The sequence below is a fragment of the Mus pahari genome, chromosome 3 (genome assembly GCF_900095145.1).
Source record: "Mus pahari chromosome 3, PAHARI_EIJ_v1.1, whole genome shotgun sequence".
Taxonomy (NCBI): Eukaryota; Metazoa; Chordata; class Mammalia; order Rodentia; family Muridae; genus Mus; species Mus pahari.
The window spans coordinates 95,831,373-95,846,157 of NC_034592.1; the positions used below are offsets into that span (position 1 = coordinate 95,831,373).

General features: G+C 51.7%; 2 protein-coding genes across 2 annotated transcripts in view; one reads left to right on the forward strand and one right to left on the reverse strand.

Annotated features, from left to right (window-relative positions):
- The first annotated feature begins 259 nt into the window (after nt 1–259).
- Nucleotides 260–7,509, forward strand: Lpcat4 (lysophosphatidylcholine acyltransferase 4). Its single transcript, XM_021193403.2, has 14 exons — nt 260–598; nt 1,955–2,097; nt 2,412–2,632; nt 2,977–3,089; nt 3,202–3,262; nt 3,535–3,593; nt 3,784–3,818; nt 4,368–4,422; nt 4,512–4,594; nt 4,850–4,975; nt 5,157–5,289; nt 6,193–6,291; nt 6,669–6,825; nt 7,106–7,509. Exons 1-14 carry the CDS (start codon nt 485–487, stop codon nt 7,279–7,281), a joined length of 1,575 nt encoding a protein of 524 aa, XP_021049062.1. The 5' UTR covers nt 260–484; the 3' UTR covers nt 7,282–7,509.
- Nucleotides 7,510–8,397: 888 nt separating this feature from the next.
- Nutm1 (NUT midline carcinoma family member 1) overlaps nt 8,398–14,785 on the reverse strand; it is an 11,484-nt gene continuing 5,096 nt past the window's right edge. Inside the window, exons 3-7 of the mRNA XM_021194584.1 lie at nt 14,135–14,263; nt 12,385–12,524; nt 11,494–11,774; nt 11,009–11,125; nt 8,398–10,628 (exon numbers count right to left, since the gene is read on the reverse strand). Coding sequence (XP_021050243.1) covers nt 8,649–10,628; nt 11,009–11,125; nt 11,494–11,774; nt 12,385–12,524; nt 14,135–14,263 — 2,647 coding nt within the window. The 3' untranslated portion in view covers nt 8,398–8,648. The remainder of the gene's footprint in view (nt 10,629–11,008; nt 11,126–11,493; nt 11,775–12,384; nt 12,525–14,134; nt 14,264–14,785) is intronic.

Below are 14,785 nucleotides of genomic sequence, written 5' to 3' on the forward strand. Positions count from 1 at the left end.
GCCGAGGAGCGGCGGGAACAGGGGCGCCCAGCCTCCTTCCGCAGCTGCGGGCCTCGGCAACCTGCCCTGACACGGGGCTCCACCCTGTCGGCGCTCGCAGGGTGGCCGCAGCATCCGGAAAGTGACCAGGGCGCTCCCCTGCGCGCCCACCTCTCTGCCCCATTTCCAGCCCGAGACCCTGGGAAAGGGGTAGCCAGGTCCTCGGGGCGCCGCGCTCCGAATGGCGCGAGGGGCGGCGGAGAACGCGGCTGAGCGGGGACGCCGGAGAGCCGCAAGCCCCGCCCCGCGGCCGGCGCCCTGACAACGCGAGCGGCCCGGGCGGCGCCGCCGCTCTCCGCCCCTCGGCCGGCACCAGGCGGGGCTGGGACCAGAGCGCCGCCGCTGCCACAGCCGCACGAGCCGCGCTGCTCTGCAGAGCCCGACCGGGAGCGGGGCCCGGGCTGGGAGCTGGGGGGCCGCGGCCCTCGCTCGACCTTCTCCCACCATGAGCCAGGGAAGTCCTGGGGCCTGGGCCCCCTTCGATCCCACCTCTGGGTCCTCTGCGTCCCCAAACCCGTTCGTGCATGAGTTACACCTCTCCGGCCTCCAGAGGGTTAAGGTGAGGTGTGGGCAGGGGACGTGTGGAAGACTGGTTGGGATGAGGAGCGGTGGCTGAGATGGGCAAGGGGATGCCAGAGGAGGCGGATGAGAAGCCTGTGGGGAGGGAGTTAGGGGGCACGCACGTGGGGGCGGCTGGGGGTGGGTAGGCGAGGAGCCTTGGTGAGGACTCCAGCTTAGGCGATGGACAAGCTCACAAGTGAGGAAGAAATGAGTGGGAGAGGAGGGAGCACTGAAGGAGACCCAAGGATAGGAGAGATGGAGGACACTGGGGAATGCGGATTACATCCTACGGAGGTTTTCGGGTTAGGATGGAGCTGGAGGCTACGGAAAGCCCAGGGTGGGGGCAGGGGCGTGCTCAGCGATCGGGGCTTCGACTTAAACGGTTTGAACCCAGAGACTGCGTCCTTGTGCCCTTCCAACACCTCCTCTTTCCGCCACCCCCCCCCCCCACTGCAGCACCTACTGGTGGGGGCAGGGAGGCTGGGAGGGGGGTTAGCTACAGGAAGTAGAGGGACGCACCATCCTAGGGTAGCCAGGAGGTGGTGTGGGGAGGAAGTGTCCAAGGTTTCTGTTGTGATCACCTCCCGTGAGGCCGGCCCCCGGGGGCTAGGTTTATTTACCTGCTCAATCTTAGGAAGCCTCTGGAGTCACCCTGGCACTTGGCAACCCTTACCTTGCGGAATAGGGCTGTTACCAAAGGATTGCTGTTCTGCAGTACTAGGCTAGGGATAGACTGACCCGAGGCTTGAAAAGTGGATCTCTGTGTTTCCAGCCATCTGCTCCTTGGGCCCAAAGTGTTGAAAGCCCTGCACCGGGTTTGTTTGACATAGGAACTATTTATGGAACGGGATGGGATGTTGGGAAGAACTCTCTAACCTACATCAAACACAGGGCTGGACACCTTCCCTGCATTTTCTCATTAAATCCTCTTTTGTTTTTTTCTTTGGGGGGGAGGGGGAGGTATTGCCCTGTGTAGCCCTGGCTGTCCTAGAACCTGTTCTGTAGAGCAGACTTGCCTGGAACTCACAGAGATCCACCAGACTCTACCTCCTGAGTGCTGGGATTAAATGCTTGGGCCACCACCTCCCAGTCCATTAAATCCTAACATCCATTCCAAGTACCAAAATCATTATGACAGTAATCTTTGTAGGGGGAGGGGGTCACCTGAGAGTAAGACAACAAGGCACCTAGTGGTATTGATCCTTTGTCCTCCAGGCCTCACCAGTGCCCCTACCCCTACCCTATCACCTACAAGGTGTTAACTATTTGCCCTGGGTCAGTCCTTGTAGGAGATGGTTGCTGTGGAATGAGCCTTTCCCAGGCCTAAGGGACATTTTCTCCTGCCCTTCTGCAGTTCTGCCTCCTGGGGGTACTGCTGGCCCCAATCCGAGTACTTCTAGCTTTTATTGTCCTCTTTCTCCTCTGGCCCTTCGCGTGGCTCCAAGTAGCAGGTCTCACTGAAGAACAGCTTCAGGAACCAATTACAGGATGGAGGAAGTAAGTGGGACCCAACTCTTAAGGCCACTTCTCACCCGTTCTATGCTCTACTCCATCCCCAACACACACACACACACACACACACACACACATGCTCGCGCCTGGAACTTGTCACATGAGCTAACAGCCAAGCCCAGATGTGGTCCTTAGGACCTCACTTCTAAGTGGCATGTCCAAAGTACTTCAGCTCGATGGCCAGCGTGTTTTGAGGGGGGAAGAGTGGTATCTTGCTTTCCCAGGAGCCTGGTTGGGGGACAGGGTTGACTAAGAGTCAGAACTCCCTCTCCCACTGACTCCCAGCCTTACCTTGGCAGGACTGTATGCCACAACGGGGTTCTTGGTCTGAGCCGCCTGCTATTTTTCCTGCTTGGCTTCCTTCGGATCCGTGTTCGGGGTCAAAGGGCCTCTCGCCTCGAAGCCCCTGTCCTGGTTGCTGCCCCCCACTCAACTTTCTTTGACCCAATTGTCCTGCTACCCTGTGACCTGCCCAAGGTTGTGTCTCGAGCTGAGAATCTTTCTGTGCCTGTCATTGGAGGTGAGAGAGTTCAAGAGCGCGTAGGGGAGGAATGGCAACCCTTGGCCCCAAAAAAGTAAGACATGGAAACACTGGCTTCCAGCATAGAGAGGACCACCATCAGGAGGGGTACTTGTCTGTTGGCAGAGGAATGTAAAGTATCTACCATTCCGTTTGTCAAGCTCAAGACTCTCAGGGCTGGGGCCAGCGACAAGGTGCTAGAAAGACAGCCTATGATACATAGATTGTAGCAATAAATGGGATTGTTGAAATATCTTGCACTGTTGAGGAAACTGAAGCTGCCAGATGTCAGTGCCTCAGGGTCAGAACCAAGTGACTCCTCCTCTTAACCTTCCCAAACCCAGCACTCCTTCGATTTAATCAAGCCATCCTTGTCTCCCGGCATGACCCCGCCTCTCGGCGCAGAGTGGTTGAGGAGGTCAGGAGGAGGGCAACTTCAGGAGGCAAGTGGCCTCAGGTGGGTAAAGATATCCTGAAGCTCTGCCTCACGTGCCTGATGGTTGCTCTTTCCTCCCCACTTCACTCTGTGCTTTGGGTTTTTTTGTTTTTGTTTTGTTTTTTTCACCCAGGTACTGTTTTTTCCTGAAGGCACCTGTTCCAACAAGAAGGCTCTGCTGAAGTTCAAACCAGGTGAGTAAAACGACAGTGGGAGGTGAGGTGGCAGGTGGGGGGAGGAGGGGAGGAGGAGCTCCAGCTTTGGGGGGTGGGGGTACCTCACAAAGTAGAGGGAAGGGTAACGGGTAACAGTGACAGGGAGCCTCCCACCTTTCTGACAAGGTGAGTCAGAGAGGAAATTCTTGGGAGAGCAAAGCCACATGACATTTGGGATTTGTCCCAGCCCCTCATGCTACCTCCGTGTACTAACTTCTGCCTTGGGGGGTGGGGGTGGAAATGGGATTTAGGAGCCTTCATCGCAGGGGTGCCTGTGCAGCCTGTCCTCATCCGATACCCCAACAGTCTGGTGAGTCTGGGTGGAAGGAAAGGGTGGACGCAGGGGGCATGAATCCCTCCTGAGTGGAAACTGCTGGTGGGGTGTTAAAAGATACACATCTGGGGGTGAAGCCTGAGGTGAGGTTGGGGTCGGCTAAAGGAGACTGGCTGGTTTTCAGAAAGAGAAGTAACCTCTGGCCCTGGTTCTGCTTTTCCCACAGGACACCACCAGCTGGGCATGGAGGGGCCCTGGCGTGTGAGTGCTAGGGTTACAGGGGTTAGGGTGGGGAGTCAGGTCCACCAGAGCATTTCTGGTCCAGTCTCTAATAAAAGAGGTGAATGACCTACGGTGTAGAACTGAGAGAACTCCAGCGGAGATTGCCCTCTGACCTCCCCAGGTTACTTGGCAGTGTTTCTAGGCCTCCCACCTAAGTCACTCCTACTGTAATTACAGTTCCGTATTTACTGTCCTGTGTTTCTTGTTTGGGGGAGGGGAGGGGGTTGGCGGCTGGTTCTGAACTCAGTGGTCCCTTCTAGAGAACCCACACCACTAGGGATACCTCTTCCTTTGCCGCAGAGCCCAGACTTCTCCTTCCTGCCACCCTTCCTCCGTGGAGTGTTTCCTGCAGCTTTTGTCCCATCCATCACCTTTCTGGCCCTTCTCACAGCCCCCTGGCTAACTGGAGCTAGGGGTCCCTTTTTTTTTTTTTTTTTTTCCACATCAGTGGGAGAATGTCCCACTGCCTTGCTCAAGAGGAGCAGCTAGTCGTTAAACAGCGGTAAACACCCATCTCCCCTCTCTTAGACTCAAAGTTCTCTGGCTCACCGCCTCTCAGCCCTGCAGCATCGTGGATGTAGAGGTACAAACCCCTTAGTGGGATTGGAGAAAACAGAATAGTGACCATGCCTGCTTTCAGGTCCTGATGAGAGCCGTGTGTCTGTGTTTCAGTTTCTCCCTGTCTATCAGCCCAGCCCAGAGGAGAGTAAGGACCCCACCCTTTATGCCAATAACGTCCAGAGAGTCATGGCACAGTGAGTATTACAAGTTACTTCCTGCTGTTCCACGAAGCATTTCCTGGAGCAGTTCTGCTGAGCTGAGGAGCCACAAGGAGGTGCAGGGGGGTTTGAGGCAAAGATAAGGGGTAATGGGGAAAGGGCTGAAAGACAGCCGAGACCAAGGAGAGAGAAAGACAAAGGAAACTGACCATGTCAGTCTAACAGTGTAATGAAACCTCAGGAATGTCCTCTGCCGCCTTCTCTTGATCTCCATCCTTCTTTGTCCTGAAGGGCCCTGGGCATCCCAGCCACTGAATGTGAGTTTGTAGGCAGCTTACCTGTGATTGTGGTGGGCCAGCTGAAGGTAGCGTTGGAACCACAGCTCTGGGAACTGGGAAAGGTGCTCCAGAAGGCTGGGTAAGTTACCCTTGAAGGTGACGATATCATAAGCAGTGGACCAGGGAGGGGAAATAGGGAGTACAGGGCCTCGGGACAGACAGCAGCTGAGCCTGCGCCGGAGCCTAGTGCTGGGGGTAAGGTTGTGCACGTCGTATCCAAAAAGAAACAGTCAACTCTGCTGTCAACGATTCCATCGCAGGCTGTCCCCTGGCTTTGTGGACATGGGGGCAGAGCCAGGCCGGAGTCGAATGATCAGCCAAGAGGCCTTTGCCCAACAGTTACAGCTCTCGGATCCTCAGACAGTGGCTGGTGCCTTCAGCTACTTCCAGCAGGTAATGGACTAGAACCCAGGGCAGAATGGATGGCTTGCCCTCTGAGCCATGAGCCCTCCGAGCCATGGAGCTCCAGATCCAGGGATGATGTCCGAGTGATTATTTTTGGCAAACTGTATTTCCGGAAATAGAACCCAAGTATCCTGTCAATTCACAATTCTAGTTTTTGTCTGTCTGTATTAAGAACACACTCCAGTTTTTATACTAGGCAGGTGCTCTTTATGCCACTCACAAGGGTCCTTTCTGTGCTAATAAGACACAGGCTGTGGGTCTTAGTGTTCCTTCAATACTAAGGGAACAGAGGCAAAGGATCATAAGTTTAAGGCCAGCCTAGGTGATGTAGTTAGGCCCTTCTAAAAGTTTTAAAGTAATTAAAAATTTTAAGTTTTGAGCTGCTTGGGTTTCTTTAAATTGAGGAAGACCATCAGCCAACATGTCCCCCACAGATATAACAACTATCCTGTTTAGATTTTTAGTATTAAAAAAAAAAAAAAAGTTAGGCCAGTGGCCCCCAAGTCTGTTGGACCAGTTCTCCCACATAGGTAGAAGAAAACAAACCAGTTTGTCAGGGTTGGAAACCGGGGTTGCTCCCATGGGTATATCAGAGTGGGTGGTAACTTCAAAATTCCTGGGGGATCCCCTGACATTCCTAGATCTCTGTGGGAAGGCTGGGTCACCGCATAGCTTGGCATAGCTTATGGCAGTAAGCGATAGTGGAAGATAGTGGAAGGAAGCATGTGGCCCAGCCCGAGAACTCACAGGAGACCTGGGGAGTGTGCCGGTCAGTTCTGAGCACAGTGATCATAAGCGTCATCTTGAAGCCTACTGAACAGAAGCCAGAGTCCAAAGGGCAGGAGGAAGATGGCCGGTCCCGCCACATTGCTCTGGTTTTTCACCCTCTAGGATGCCAAGGGTTTGGTGGACTTCCGAAATGTGGCCCTAGCGCTAGCGGCCCTGGATGGGGGCAGGAGCCTGGAGGAGCTGACTCGCCTGGCCTTTGAGGTACCTTTGAGGGACCATGGGACAGCTGCTGAGACGCTTCACCCCATGGCTTCATCCCAGGAGGGCAGTATATTGTACTGTTCCCAGTTAGCTCTTCGCTAACGCAAGCTCAGGGCCCTCCCCAGTGCCACACTGCCTAAAACGGCCTCTGGTGGAATCTCCCACCAAGGCCTACCCGGGAACAAGAAGGCAGAAGCTAGCCATTTTACACCTGTCCTGAAAGATGAGGTACTAGAGATTCAAGAAGGCTTTACGTACAGCGCCGAGCATCAGGCCAGCTTCCTGGGCAGTGTGAGGCACTGTCTGAAGGAGAGAACTTGATGGGCCCTTCCAACCCCCTCCCTCCCATCTCTCTTTTCCGCCCCCCAACCCCCAAGCTCTTTGCTGAAGAGCAGGCAGAAGGACCTGACCGGCTGCTATACAAAGACGGCTTCAGCACCATCCTGCACCTGTTGCTGGGTTCACCCCGCCCCGCTGCCACGACTTTGCATGCCGCGCTGTGCCAGCCTGGATGCAGCCAGGGCCTCTCCCTCTGTGAGTCACTGCCTTCTTTGCCCTGTGCAGGCGCTGGGGGTGGAGGGCTGGCGGGGGGGGGGGGGTGGAGGTTGGGGGGAGCATCGTTGGCACCAGGATATGATCTGAGCACTGAGCTGGGCTGAGAAAGAGGGATCAGAACCTCTGAGAGGTGTCAAGCTGTATTTGAGAAGGCAAACAGACTAGCAGGGCTGGGTTCTGAGGAAAGAGAAGGGAGGGGTGTCCCCTCTCCTCACTCTCAAGTGGTGTAACTTTCCCATTCCTGACTCCTCCTGTCCAGGTCAGTTCCAGAACTTCTCCCTCCACGACCCTCTGTATGGCAAGCTTTTCAGCGCCTACCTACGCCCCCCACACAAGCCTCGAAGCACCTCCCAGATACCAAATGCCTCATCCCCCAGCAGCCCCACTGCCCTGGCTAACGGGACTGTGCAGGCCCCCAAGCAGAAGGGTGACTGAGCGCCTCAGCCTCCCACTCTTTGCTCAGCTCAAACCCAGCCCTGCTCTCAGGACAGCGTCAGAGGCCTACCCTATGCCTCAACCCCACCTCTGCTCCTGTTTGATTTTTTTTTTTTTTTTTTGGTTATCTTTTTTTTTCTTTTTTCTTTTTGGTGGGGTCTTTTTGTAAAAGACTATTTTATATATAAATATAAATATATATCTAATAAAAAAAAAACCTAAAGCTTGGTCCAGAGGGTGGAGTCATTAGTTGTGAAGGAAAGTGATGAATGTTTGGTTGCCAGATTTCCATTGGAATTTCCAAAAAACTCCAAAGATTGCTCTTGGCCGTACCTGAATTCTCTCATTCACAAGCGGACTGGGGTGTTTCCTCTATGGAAATCATACCGTGGTTTTTGTATCTGTCCCCCTGTTATCACCTACTAAATATGCACATCCTAATTGACTTCTTCATAAGCCTCTCTTTCAGCCCATTCCCTCCCCTTCTGCCCTCATTAAAGATGAAAATATAGCTTCCTACCATTCCATATTTAACAGTCCCACCGAGAGTTTATTCCATCACCCATGCTTGGGGCAGGGACCTGTGTCCAGAAATGAGCCTCCTCCAAGTCATGCCAACCACATGGCGCTTCCCCTACAGTCAGAGCTGAGGATCGCAGAAGCCCTTCCTGCCCTGCCCTTAAAGGAAGGAAAGTCCCCCTCCCCAACCTTGCTCTCCCAGCACCAGAGGTGCTCCATGTCTTGACACACATACGAAGAATAAAGTAGATTTAGGAAATCAGATCTGACCTACAAAAAGAATCCCCCACCCCACCCCCCAGACTTAAAGGAGACAGACAATAATAGGCTATCCAGACAAGACCCAGTCAATGCCAGGTTCAGTCTTGGAAAGAGGGAGTGAACCTTTAGGGACTCCTGTTTTGGAACCTATCTAGTCATGAAAGTGATTCTTAGCAAAACACTACAGGGAGCCAAGATAAGGTCAGCAGCGTGGTGACATCATGTCACGCACATCACGTCACGTCACCGGGGCCACAGAACCTACCTGCCTTTGTTAGAACTGCTTTGCTCTATGTCATAGCCAGGATGCTCACACAGAAGAGCACATAGCATTTTCCAACCAAAAACAATCTTTATTTCTCCATATAACTTCCAAAAGCTAACCTTTCCCTTTACTTCCCACTAACAGCACCCCTGCTACCGAGCCAGTCTGACCTGTCCCAGGCTCTGCAGCTTCTGGCACAACAAAAACAGCATTGGGCTGAGCTCCACGGGGGGGGGGGGGGAGGGGAGCAGCAGCAGTAAAACAGACTCTGGGGCACCCACCTTTGGGTGCTACTAGGTGGAGCAGGGTGGCCCTCTGCTTTCTACTGATTACGACGTCGTTTCTTCCTTTTGCTGGTGACAAAACCGTCACGCCGCCTTTTCCGAGGCTGTGGGAGCTGGGCCATTCCCAGAGCAAGGGGCTTCTGCCCAGAACGGTTAAACTGAGCTCCTTGCTGGTCTCTCTCTACAACAGTAGCTGGACTCCCAGCCAGGGCTTGCTTCCCAGATTTGGGAGGGGGTGAAGGCTGGCCAAGGTCATCTACTTCTGTAGAGTGGCGGGGTATTTTCGCAATTCCCTGCCCTCCAGAGGTGTGCCGAGTACTAAGGGGAAGCCCTCCTGAAGAGAGGCTGAGTTTTGAAGCCAAAAGGTAGGAGAAGTTGGAGAGCTCTTCGTCCTCCTCCTCCTCCTCCTCCCTCTCGCTCCCTTTGGCTCTATCTGCTGAGGTGCATTTTCCTCTAATAGGGGTTTCTCTCAGAATAAAAGCATTCCTGGTTGCCCACCTTGGGGAAGTACTTCCCTGGCCCTGGCCAGATGTCGATTTGGTTGTCTCATGTGTATGGAATTCTTGATTGCCTTGTAAAGGAACAAGGTCGGTGGGTTTGGAGGAAACAGTGCCTTCCCTACCCTCTCCTTGGAGATTATAAGAATTAAAATTTGATGAGCAGGATTCCTTGCTAACCCCTGGCTGGGGGCCACTATCATTTCTAGCATCTAGTATGGTGACCTGATCTATGTTTTCCAACTGAGGAAAAAGTAGATTACCTCTGCTCTCTGCCTTTTGGCCAGTCTGGGCAAAAGAGGAGGCATCCTGGGTCCCAATAATAAGGAGATTGCCTTGGCATGTGGGTATTGGGGTGTCTTTGGAAGACCCCAGTGTGGGAGAGTCAAGTGTTTGCAGCAGTGGGAGACAAGCTTCAGCCCACAGATCACTAGGATTCTGTATGGCTTCAGGGCTCAGCTCTTGATTTCCTTTAGACCTCGAACCTGGACCACTGGCCATCAAAACTCCTGGCAAGCTGCAGGGGGTTCTCTTTTCTGGGACAGCTGTTGTATCTGGGCCTCCAGAGGGAATCGCACTGTTCCCCACATCCTTGGGCACCGTGTTTTTTCTAGGACCTGGAGAAGCACTGTTTCTAGAACTCAGTGCCTGGTCCTCCCTTCTGCATGCCTCATCTTGGATGCTGACTATGACATTCTCGATTTGTAAGGGAAACTCTAAACCTACAGCATCCATGTCACTGCTCAGCCACAGTCCTGGGCTGAGAGAAACCCTGTCTAGGTTACCAGCTGCTCCAGGGGAATGGTTTTGACTATAACATTGAACCGCATCAGGACCTCTGTCATCTCCCCACATGGCCCTTGAAGAGCCCTTCTGGGAAACCACTGAAGGTTGTTCTCTTCCTTGACTGAGCATCCCAGCTCCCCCGATCTGCTTTCCTATCTGCAGTGTCAAAGCCTGTTTTTCTAACCCAAGTCCTTGCAGAGCAACTGGCTCTACAAGTCCAACATCAAAATTGGGGGCTCTCATGTGTTGGGGATCTTCTTGCCAACAAAAAGGTAAAACCTCTGGATTCCTGTCTGCTACTGGGTAGTGCCCAGAAGACCCAGTACTTCCCAGATGGCCATCATGAATTGCAGATAGCTGTTTTATAGCCTTCCCAGACACTTTTCTCTCCATACCCAAGGGTACTGGCATTCCCCGTGAAGCTGTGAGCTCTAGCTGTAAGTCCCAGCTGCTAGGGGGTGGCAGACTATTTCCATCCTTGTGAATCCCCCTTGGACCATCTACTGTTTGTTCCTGCCCACCATGTATTTCTCTTGCCTGCTTGCCTGGAGAAGCAGATTTTCCAATGCGAACAATGCCCGCAGCCCCCTGAAGCCCAGGTGAGGGCCGACGTCTTTGACCCCCATCTTCATCTTCATCAGAAACAGAAGGACTTGAGTCTGACTGAGCTCCACTGCAACTTGGAGGTGTCTGTGCATCTTCCCCCTCCAAGGCCAAGAGTCGTTTCTGGACCAGCTGGAAGGGGATGGACAAATGCCAGTTCTATACATGGTTAGGAGAAGAGGTGGCTGAGTGGGTGATAGGAGATGGTAGATAGTGTGGGGAAGAAAAGCAAGTGTTTTAAGTGATGGTGTCAAAGATAGATACTGTAGCTCTCTCTGCGTTTGAGCTGTAAGCCTTTCCTCATTCCCTACCTACTTGTTTTAGACTGTAGGCATAATGCTTTTGTGCACCGTGTGAAGGTTATCCTTGTGTTACTCAACTGCTGATTTCTATGCCCTCATATGACCCAGAGCCCAAACCTAAAAGCTCTAAGAAACAGTATCAGGATATCAAAGGGTTCTACAAAATCAGCCAGGATCCTTTGCCTGGTGTTCTTTGCCTCCCAACTTTACCTGGGCAAGAGTAAGTCCTTCTTCTTGCTCTAGTTCTTCAAGTAAAGCCAAAGGATCTTTCTGCTCTTCCGGGGACAGCAGATCTGCCAGAAACTGTGGGTGAATGACCGCCTCCACCTGGGAAACAGAAAGAAGCGTGGTATAAATCTTGATATGGAGTGATCTGTAAGCCCAGGTGCCCTAGAGACAAATCTGTAAAGCCCATGGCCCATAGAGACAAACTTCCACACTGGAGTTTGTTAGAAAAATTTGTGGTAGTCCTTACCATCAGCTACCTACATGCATCCCTACTTCCAAATTACAGAATGGAGCCTACTGACTTACACAGAACCCCAGATGGCTGGTGCCCCACAGTACCCAACTCCCAGATATCTATTCAAAATTATAGAATGGAGGCTCCTACCATATGCAGAACCCCAGAGAGCTGATGCCCCATAGTGCCTAGCCCCCAAATATCAGAAATTAGCCATGTAGACCTAACTCACCTTGGAGACAAAGACTTCCTCCTGAGAACAGAGTTCATCAATGTAGCTCAGAAGACTTGGATCTGGATACATCCCTGCATCTTCCTGTTGCCCCTCTTCCTCCTCTTCTGTCTTCCCAGTGTCCACATGGCTCCCCATCAGCCCTTCCATGATGTCAGAATATTCTTGCACAGCTTCAAGTGGGATCTCTTTGGGTGCCTCGGGAATGGGAGGCCTTTGGGGTTTGCGTTGCCGCCGGCGAGGAGCACGTGTCTTAGAGGCTGCCTTCTTAGGAATGTACACTGAGGGAAGAGGTAGAGAGTGGGGAAGAAGCTTTGGTATCTAACTTCCCAGTGGTACTTGGAAGGGAAGAAATTTGGGTTCAGGAAATGGTTCCAGAATAGGATTGAGCTTTTAGGGGAGAAAACATAAAAAGCTGGAGGGAGTGTGAGAGAAAATACTGTTAGAAATCTAGCCAGGTGGTGGTGGCACACGCCTTTAATCCCAGCACTTGGGAGGCAGAGGCAGGCGAATTTCTATGCCCTCATATGACCCAGCCTGGTCTACAGAGTGAGTTCCAGGACAGCCAGGACTATACAGAAAAACCCTATCTCAAAAAAAAAGGGGGGGGGGGAGAAAAAGAAAGAAATCTTTCCACACACCTTGACATTCCAAGAAACCACCTGAAACAACCCCATATCTGATAAAGGATAGGGCTCATGCACAATCCAGATGAGAGAGTAGTTAGTTTACTTGGCCAAGATCAATAGCTAATTCAAGACAAAAGGAGCCAACACCCCAGCTTCCTATGGGGCATTGCATTTGGCTTATAACAATGTCACTTCCAGGAAAGACAGCGACAGAAACAAAAGCAGAATTTCCTAATTCTCTCTACATTGTGGGTGGCCTTACCTGGTTGCTGGCAAGCCTCAGGGACCATGGACCCTGGAGGATCAAGTTTCAAAGGGGCTAAAGGGGACAGACCCGGGGAGCCATTCATTAACTGTGCATTCTGTATCTGTGTTTCTTCCTCGGCCTCAAACTCCATGAACCTGCAAGGGTAAAGAAGGAGAGATGGTACGCACATGGCAGCTCACAATTGTCTGTAACTGTAAGATCTGATACTCTCACACAGACATACATGAAGGCAAAACACCAATGAACATTAAATGGAAAAATAATTAACATTTAAAAACAAAAGTACAGTCTGTAATAAGGAGAACCCAGTCCATCAGTAACACAGACACCAGGCAGCATCCACACATGGCCAAGAAACCAAGCACCCTCATTTTGGCTAAACACTGTTGAAGTTGGGTCAGTCAGGGGACGCTGCTCACAGGTAGGTAGTAGCCTAATGACAGTTCTGAGAAATGACATTATATTGTCCCTTCACCTTCAATGGTTATTCAAGAAGCTAAATAAAGAAACTGGTGGTATACAGCTTGGATAACTCTCCAGGACAAAGTGATATCCTCTACTTCTGTTGCGTAGCAATCTCACCCAGTGCCCTGATTAATTGCTACTTTATATAAGCTTGGCGAATCCATATAAGCATGCCCCATGTAACGGTCTAGAGGGACACTCTAAAGGGTTGTTCCTGATGGCCTCATCTGTCCCTTTCTACAACTGAAAATGATGGCAGAATTTCAGAAGCAGGGCCCACCAGAGTGCAAAGGCTGGAACAGCTCCTCGAGGGTAAATCCAGGGAACCAAAGATTCAGATTCAGAGAAAAAAAAAAAAAAAAAAAAGATACACTCAGAGGAAATGATTTCTTCCCCAGATGCTGTGATAGGGATTGCCCAGGCTGGCTTTGAACTCCTGGCCTCAAATGGTACTCCCATGTCAGCCCTGGGGCCATGTGTGCTGACTCACAACATCACAGCCAGCCAAAGTTACTTTTTAAGACATGGCTATCCTGTAGAAATGGGGAATAAAGAGTCAGGAGACCACTCTGGGTATACTGGATTCCCAGAGTGCCCTGTTTCTTCTCGCCAACCTCTTCCAGACTTGGTTCCTCCCTGGAATGGGGGGAGAACGGGTTTATGGTACTATTTTTAAAAACAAAAACAAAGCAAACCATGAAAGGAAAAGTGCTTGTGAAGTTCCAGATCAATAGCCACTTGCCACCTGGTGAGCTCAAGATCCTTCATTTTGAGGTTCTCTCAGTATGGGATTTTTAGAGGCCCTGGGTTCAATCCTATGCTAACCCCTTCAATATAAAAGCCACATTCATCTCCAAGACCTGGAGGCAGGGAAGCTTTCAAGAACAGACAGGATGGAGTAACCCCAGAGCTTAGGTGGTAGTAGCAGGAAGGGTCCAGGAGACCCTCATCTGGCCTACAGCCCTCCTCCTGTGGCACTACCTTATTCTACTTTGAAATGTATTGCATTTAGTTATTTGTTTGCTTGTTGTATCATGTATGTACGCGAGTATACAATGTGAATGTGTAGACCTCAGAGGGCAGCCCCTGGGAGCCCCTTCTCTCCTTCCTCCATGCGAATCCTAAGATCAAACTCAAGTTGTCAGGCTTGTGGTTCCTGCTAAGCTAGCTTGCTGAAGCTCCCCCAACAGACACATACATACATCTGCCCATCTCAGCTGCCCCTGTATTCGACCACTCCCCCACCCCTGCAGGGTGAATGAGGGTTCATCAAACTCACTTCTCTGCCATCTCATAAAAGATCATCCGGTCAAAGTTGCTGGTCCGCTCCCATTCCTGCAGAGCCCTCGGCAGTCCCTCTTCCAAGGTCATAGTAGGCTTCAGTCGGGCCAGGGAACGAAGCACTGGGCTAAAACCCCCATTAGGTCAGACACATTGTAAAAGTGTGCCCTGCACCTGTTCTGATGCCCACCTCAGTCCATATCCCCCTGTCTCTCACCAAATCTAGTATGTCCCTCAAGCCCTGTCATGTTCCATTTTAATAAGACCTTCAGACTGAGCGGCCTCCTCTCCCGTTGTTCACCATTCTTGCTGCCCTTCCCACTGAGATGTACACATCACACAAATCAAATGATTCTCCTTCTGACCTTCTGAAATCAGCAAGGGCACCCACCTTTAATTCTCTCAGTGCTAGCCTTAACTGAACACTAAAAAGGAAACACTCTGGATTACAACTATAAAATGCATTTAACCCAGCCAACAGTAGTGCCTTTAGTCCCAGCATTTGGGAGGCAGAGGCAGGTGGACCTCGTGAGTTTGAGGCCAGCCAGGTCTACAGAGCTAGTTCTAGGACAGCCAGGGCTACACAGGAAAACCCTGTCTTGAGAGAGAGAGAGAGAGAGAGAGAGAGAGAGAGAGAGAGAGAGAGAGA

Excerpts from the sequence above, each read along its gene's own strand:
- Lpcat4 (XM_021193403.2), top strand. The coding sequence starts at position 485 with ATGAGCCAGGGAAGTCCTGGGGCCTGGGCCCCCTTCGATCCCACCTCT. Across the intron at positions 599-1,954 it reads CCGGCCTCCAGAGGGTTAAG|TTCTGCCTCCTGGGGGTACT; the intron begins GTGAGGTGTGGG and ends GCCCTTCTGCAG. Across the intron at positions 3,090-3,201 it reads CAGGAGGCAAGTGGCCTCAG|GTACTGTTTTTTCCTGAAGG; the intron begins GTGGGTAAAGAT and ends TTTTTCACCCAG.